This window comes from Triticum urartu, chromosome 7 (assembly GCF_003073215.2).
Source record: "Triticum urartu cultivar G1812 chromosome 7, Tu2.1, whole genome shotgun sequence".
Taxonomy (NCBI): domain Eukaryota; kingdom Viridiplantae; phylum Streptophyta; class Magnoliopsida; order Poales; family Poaceae; genus Triticum; species Triticum urartu.
This window is the reverse complement of record NC_053028.1, coordinates 710032453-710040066: the sequence shown is the minus strand read 5'-3', so window position 1 is coordinate 710040066 and position 7614 is coordinate 710032453. Positions and strand designations below refer to the sequence as shown.

Below are 7614 nucleotides of genomic sequence, written 5' to 3'. Positions count from 1 at the left end.
TTGGTCGATATTGTCGAGTTTCATTTCTTGAAGGCAGACCACATGACAAGAGGAGGAGGCGATGGTGGCATTGACCGTGGACCGACGGTCCGGGCAGTTGAGGCCCCGAACATTCCAGCTCAGAAAATTTATCGGTTGTGCTAACATGATGAAACCAAGGGATCCCTGAAGCAAGGCCACTGATGAGCAAGCACCTCAATCGCCCCAATGCAGACAGCGGTTGAACGAGCAGCAGCAGACCCATTTGCTAATAGAGGAGCCGCAGCCCACACATAATACAGAAAAGCACAAGGGCCAACAATTCCCAGTGCCAGAACACACACAACCCTTGGACACACACAGCTGATACATGGTTCTGTGCCAAAACACACAACGAGGATACCCCTGAACATAGACTTAACTCCACCACTAATTTCCCCTGGAGTTTTAACATGTTGTACTATCATTGATCACAGAACTCCCTCAGGTCCTGAACTGCAACTCAGTTGGCTGTCTGCTGTAGCGCTGCATCCTCACCGGGCCTCTCCAGGTCCAGCGCTCCTCCTCCACCATGCACCAGGAGGGCATCTTCAACAGCCTGGGCGTTGCTTTCATCCAACTTGAAGAGCCTGCGCATGTCTGCGATCACCTCCGGCGAAAGCTCCTCCTTGAAACGCTCGGCAAAGGCATCAAGAGCTGCCGAGGTGACGTCCTCACCATCCTTGATGATGCCCAGAGAGCGGCAGACGAGGAACTCGGCCGCACGAGAAGCCGGCGCGGCGTTGGCTTTGGCGCGACTGGCCGGCTGTGTCTTGTGGATGGACAGGGTGCCCCCAACCCTGGAGATGGTAACCCCGGCCATTGTCTTGCGGCGAGCAGCAGGGGCCCGAGGAGGGGTCGTCGCAGGAGCAGGAAGAATGGACTCCTCACGGTCTTCGAACAACGGTTCGAGGCACTGGAGCCCCACCGCACAGGTAGCAGGGGTGCCAGAACATGAGTTTAGAAAGTCCGTCAAACTACAAGTACTAGTGCTTTTTTGCAATCTTATCCCATGATAATGCGCATTGTAATATCGTAAACTCTTAACAGTTTTTTTGTAAGAAATGAACGCTTAACTGTTGTGGTAGTTATTTCATAAACTCTATTTTAGTGGTTATAAATATACCTTATTAAGTACTTTGTCAGTAAACTTTCATAAGATCTTTTACTTTAGGCCTATAAAAATAAGGACTCATAAATTTTCATTTTGGAAATAAATAATAGATATATTTCATATTAGTAATTATGGGGCCCACTTATCCTCACTACCTTCTGCTCTCCAGCCCGCACTAGTAGAAAACGGAGCTTTAAAACCGGTTCGTAAGGGCCTTTAGTGCCGGTTCCATAACCGGCACTAAAGGATGGGCACTAAAAGCCCCCCCTTTAGTACCGGTTCGGCACGAACCGGCGCTAAAGTGCCACCACGTGGCGTGAGCTCGCGCCCTGGTACTAAAGGTTTTTTTTTGAATTTTTTTGATATTTTTTTGATTTTTGATTTTTCTGAATTATTTGATGATTTAGTCTCCATCGGATGCGGATTTTCGTGCTGAATTTTTTGATATATTATACGTTTTTTCCGACATCGTATGCAAAAGTTATAGTCGTTTTACATTTTTCCTACACTTTTTTCAAAACATGTCCAAATTTAAGTTTTCAAATTTTCCTAACTAGTAGATGTAGTAATATAACTACCTGTCGAAGAATTTTATTTTTTGAAGTTTTTATCATTTTCTTTTGATTTTTTCAAAACTGAAATGGCGATAAGGGGGGTAGAGTTTGAAAATTGCTCTATAGTGCCGGTTTGTGTCTCCAACCGGGACTATAGGTTAAGACTCTTTACTGTCGGTTGGTGACACAAACCGGTACTATATTATACGTTTAGTACTGATTTGTGTCACAAACCGGCACTAATGGGGTTCGTGGGGCTCCGGCCTGACGACAGCCTGCCACCACTAAAGGTTCAACACGAAGCGGCACTAATGTATAGTCGTTCGAACCGACAATAATGGTCATATTAGTGCCGGCTCAAATACAAACCGGGACTAATGAGTTGAACATTTGACGCTTTTTCTACTAGTGCCGGTTGCCATGGCGCCACCTCCGCTCCCCCTCTTCTCCCCGTCCGCGAAGCAACCGTCGCCATCGCCGTGGCTCCACGACCCCAAAGCCCCTGCCACCGTGACCCTAGTGGCGGAATGGAAGGGCGCGGCTCAACCCGTCAGAGGATATTTGGGGCTCTGCAGCCTGACTCAGCCATACAAAAAAACTTATTCTGACACATGTATATGCGAACAAATCATTTTATACCATTTTTCTTTTGTTGGACTGGTAGTTTTGAAATGTTAAATCGAAAAAGTGGACGAAAATAAGAAATTATGTCATCCAACAGACCATCTAATTGAGTTTTATTCCAACAAGAAAAAAAGAAAAAAAAGTGAAGCCGGACAGGCCAAAGCTTAGCCATGGAACCGACTAAGGAATACCGCCGAAGGATCAACCGTTGAGGATCATCTTCCCCTATGCCTCTTCGTCACTCGCGTGGCCCCAAGGGGAGGTGAAGAATCATTGCGACAAGTTTCAAAATACACCATCACTTGATTTGTTGGAGACACGTACTCATCATTAGACATAGGATACAGAACTCCATCCAATCCAGCGCTGACCACCATGGTCGCGAAAGGCGAGCAGAAGGGAGACTTGATGGGGAAGTCAGAGGTGGAATTCTTAAGAGAGGGGCGCCAGAACATGAGTTTAGAAAGTCTGTCAAACTACCATTACCGGTGCTTTTTAGCAACCCTGTCCCACGATTATGCACATTATAATATCGTGAACTCTTAACTGTTTTTTTTTGGGTAAGAAATGAACTCTTAACTGTTGTGGTAGTCATTTCATAAACTCTCTTTTAGTCGTTATAAATATACCGTGTTAAGTACTTTCTCAATAAAGTTCCATAAGATATTTTACTTCAGTCCTATAAAAATAAATAAGGGCTCATAAATTTCTGTTTGGAAGTAAATAATAGACATATTTCATATATTGTTAATTGTAGGGCCCACTTATCCTCACTACTTTGCGCTCTCCAGCACACACATCACAAACGCGAGCTCGGCAGCCATGGCGCCACCTCCACTCCCCCTCTTCTCCCCGTCCCCGAAGCAGCCGCCGCCGCCGCCGTGGCTCCACGGCCCCAAAGCCCCCGCCACCGTGACCCCTCCGCACCCTTCAGAGGCCCCTTCGAGTTCGAAGCCGCAGCGGCAAAGAGAAACCAGCTCCACCCCCAACCCCCTCAGCGCCGGCGTCCCCGGCGGCCGCACCCGCCGCGCCGTGCTCGGGATCATCCGCCGGGTCCGCTCCCTGGAGCTCTCCGACCCGCCAAGCCCGAGGCCCAGACCCAGCACCCGCGGCGCCGTCCCCTTGTTCCACCTCCCGGTCGAGGAAGACCGGGGAGGGGAGGCGGGGGGAGATGAGAAGGGGAGGCCGGTCCCGTGGTCCGCGGCGAGGGACGAGGGCCTCAAGGCCGCGCTGCGGCGGCAGAAGAAGGCGCGGGAGCCCACGCCCGCGGAGCAGCTGCTGGACCCCGCCGAGCTGGAGCGGCTGCGGCGGGCGGCGCGCGGGGTGGCGGACGGGTGGGTGCGGGCCAAGAAGGCCGGGGTGACGGACGAGGTGGTGGAGGACGTGCGCAGGGTCTGGTCCGGCGGCCAGGAGCTCGCCGCCGTCCGGGTCGTCGAGCCGCTCCGGCGGTGCATGGACAGAGCCAGGGAGATCCTTGAGGTGAGTAGGTGAGACCATGGTTTTCACTTTCAGTGAGATTTCGATGAAATTCACTGAATTTCAGCAGTCACTGAAATCTTTACCTTTCAGCCAAAATATTCTAAGTAGCAGTTTCAGTAGTACACATCAGTCACTGAACACCTTGGGTCAGAGTCACTCCCGTGGTTGCGGCTCGGTTACCTCGATCTCCATTTTAACCAACATTTCTGTTGTGGATAGTGAGTTTGATTGATGTGAGTGCTGCTTTCATTAGCAGCAATTTGATGCAGTTCTGCTTCGTGCCAGCACATATTTGGCGAATGTGAATTCTAGTGGCTCTGTGTGTTACTTGCGTATACATGATGGCTCTGTGTGGATGCATGTGGGTGTTGTAGCAAGCTAGCTAGACAGTCTATTGTCTGCCAATTATGGTTGGAAATGTTGACATTCTCTGGCCACTTCTGAGTCCTGATTTTTTAATGGCCTCTTCGATTGAAAGAAATTTTTTTAGGACTTCAATTCTAGCCGATAGAGGTCGTATTATTTGTAGGATAAGATTTCCTCTTCTTATGTGCTACTTTGCACTCAGTTCCAAAGGAAATGTTCCATTAAGTTGAATCTACAGGATTTTTTCCCCCTTTTCTTCCGGGAAGACAATTAGGACCGAACACGTTATGGCATCCAATTTCTGTCATATTCATGTGTTTTCAATTCCTATGTTCTGTTCCGCAGAGGCTCTTATTGAGTTAAGAGTTATTGTGTGAGGGCAACCAGTTGTGTCCTACTGAAATTATGCTTTGAGATAATTTTAATGCGGAGTGAAATTTGTTTACTTATCAACTATTTTAGTTTTTGAGATAATTTTGACACAATTACCATGCCTGAGTCGAAGTCTCAAATCTTGTTTGTTGGACTTCCTTTCTTATCAGATAAAATCAGGAGGTTTAGTTGTTTGGACAAAAGGAGACATTCATTTTGTCTACAGAGGAAGTAATTATCAAGAAAACACAAAACATCATCACAAGTCCATAGCTGATATTCAGAGAGTTTCCCCTGAAAAATGTACTGTGCCTGAACCCCAATGGAAACACGAAAGCAACACCGAGCCTTCAACAAATTATAGTGGTGATGTTCATGGTATTTTCCGAGAGATTGATCCAAGCATTGCTGTTCATGCATATGAAGAACCTGTCAAAGGAACACTCTATGAGAGAGAAGTCAACAGACTGTTGGACAGCTTGGGCCCTCGGTTTGTAGATTGGTGGTGGAATACGCCATTGCCTGTGGACGCTGATCTCCTTCCAGAAGTTGTTCCAGGCTTCAAAACTCCATTTAGACAATGCCCTCCTGGTGTGAGACCGACGCTAGCAGATGATGAGCTGACATACCTGCGCAATCTTGCACGTCCTTTGCCGACACATTTTGCCCTAGGTGATTATGCTATTAGCTTCCAGACTTTGCACTTGTTCCAAATAACCATGCTTTTACAGGATGATTAAGTATTAACTGCTTCTGGCACTCTTACTGTCTTATGTGTACATCACCTTAGTATTCCACAAGAAATAATGTAGAATCACAAGAAAACTATCATAAGAGGCTTATAATTTGTGCCAACTAATCTTTTGTAGGTAGAAATACAAGACTGCAAGGTTTGGCAGCTGCTGTGCTAAAGCTTTGGGAAAAGAGCCTTATAGCGAAGATTGCAGTGAAAGTGGGTATCCAGAATACCAATAATGAGCAAATGGCATGGAATCTTAAGGCAAGTGCTCTTCTTCATGAAATCTGTTTATGATACTTGTCCTGTGAAAAGTTCATAATAGTTGGTGCATTTGAGTATCAAACATATATACTGTACAAAATACTGTGAAGGCTATAATACTAAATTAAACTAAACATAAGTAATTAAATGCTCATGCTTTCTTACTTCTTTGTATCAGAGATAGTTGTTGTACCTTCGTCTATATGACACTGAATCTTCTCAGTGCAGCATCTTACTGGAGGAACTATCATATTGAGAAACAAGGATTTCATTATTCTATATAGAGGCAAGGATTTTCTTCCTCGTGGAGTTAAACAATGTGTTATTAAGCAAGAGGCTCGGGTAGATGCCCAGCAGGTGAAGGAAGAAGAAGCCCGATTAACTGTGATAGACTCACTTCAGATGTTCACTGGTTTACCATCTGAGGGAACTTCTGCGGGAACTTTCAGAGAATATCTGGATTTCCAGCTTAACCATGTGCAGGAAACAACTGAAAACAACTTGGGCATGGTAGAACTAGAGGCCGAGAAGCATAGACTCGAGAAGGAGCTGAAAGACCTGCAACGGAGACTTTCCATTGTAAGCCCTGATCTTACATTCGTGCTCTTGTTTCAAATCTAACCTTCTTATAGTACCTAATGGAACAAAACCGGTGTTGGCTGCAGCTTATGAAGAAGATCAAAAGATCCAACGAAGCGCTTGCGAAACTTCATAGTTCTTGGAACCCTTCAGAGCAATCTGCAGATAAAGAACTCTTGACAGAGGAGGAAAGAATGGTATTCCGAAAGATTGGCCTAAAAATGGATGAGCATGTGCTCCTTGGTATAACATTCTGCATTTACACAGAATTTTTGTTTCATATGTGCTCTTATGCGTGTGCAAGTGACCAAGAAAGGTACTTGCCCGTTGCTGATCCCAAAAGCTATTTTGCTTTGTTTCCCTCGCAGGAAGACGTGGTATCTTTGACGGTGTAATTGAAGAGATTCATCAACACTGGAAACATAAAGAGATTGTGAAAGTAATTACCAAGCAGAATCAAGCTTACCAAATAACATACACATCAATGCTGCTTGAGGTTGAGACAGGAGGAATGCTAATAGCAACACAAAAGCTCACAAATAGCCATGCCATAATACTTTACCGTGGAAAGAATTATCATCGCCCAACAAAATCATCACCCAGTAATCTCCTGACGAAGAGAGAGGCATTACGAAGATCAGTTGAGGTTCAACGACGAGGGGTAGGAATCCTCCAAAAATCATTCTGTATTTTTCCTCTCCAGATTTCCGTTCTGCCAAATGCTGCTTTATATCTCACTTCTCTTCATCTTATTTGCAGTCAATGAAATACTACGTTTGGGAGAGACAAAAGTCTATTGAGGATTTGCAATGGAGACTGGTTAGTTGACAACGGCATTTCTTAAATATGAAGCATCAAGGGCAACAATAGACTATCAATGCAATGAAATTAAATTCCATTCACTTCGGCAGCCTGGAATTCATGCAGTGTGTTTGTTTTTGTTGTGTTTCAGGCAAACGTGATAAGGAAAATCAGGGAACTAACCGTATGATTCATGGAGATTGTTGGTAGTATGCAAATGATATTTTTGATAGTCTTCCTATCTAGCTTATCATTTTTTTGTCTCGGTGCGTTGGATGAATTTGTACAGCCTGTAATAAATACAGTCGTATGATTTTCTGCTAATGTATATATAATAGATACATGAGCTACAGCCTGTAACAAATACTGTTGTATGTATATATACATGATACAGGAGCTACGGCCTGTAACAAATACATTTGTATGTATATATACTAGATACAGGAGCTACAGCCTGTAATAAATACAATTCTATGTATATGTACACTAGATATACTAGATAAAACACCGCGCATTGCTGCGGGACATTTTAGATTTTATGGGTATATTAAAAAAACATATATAGGATGAAGGAAAAGTATCCAATGGAATATCCATATTTACATTTGAAATGTTGAAAACATACAATTTAATTTGTACAAACACGATGAGATTTCACCACTGTGGAAGCATTGAAATAATTCTAGTACACTCGGTTGGCCTATAGT

At 44.8% G+C, this 7614-nt stretch overlaps 1 protein-coding gene across 1 annotated transcript; it reads left to right on the top strand.

The window, feature by feature from the left end:
- The first annotated feature begins 3092 nt into the window (after window positions 1-3092).
- On the top strand, window positions 3093-7391 carry LOC125519437 (chloroplastic group IIA intron splicing facilitator CRS1, chloroplastic-like). Its single transcript, XM_048684246.1, has 8 exons — window positions 3093-3789; window positions 4698-5199; window positions 5397-5527; window positions 5756-6106; window positions 6193-6349; window positions 6475-6767; window positions 6866-6925; window positions 7059-7391. Exons 1-8 carry the CDS (start codon window positions 3133-3135, stop codon window positions 7095-7097), a joined length of 2190 nt encoding a protein of 729 aa, XP_048540203.1. The 5' UTR covers window positions 3093-3132; the 3' UTR covers window positions 7098-7391.
- Window positions 7392-7614: the final 223 nt, after the last annotated feature.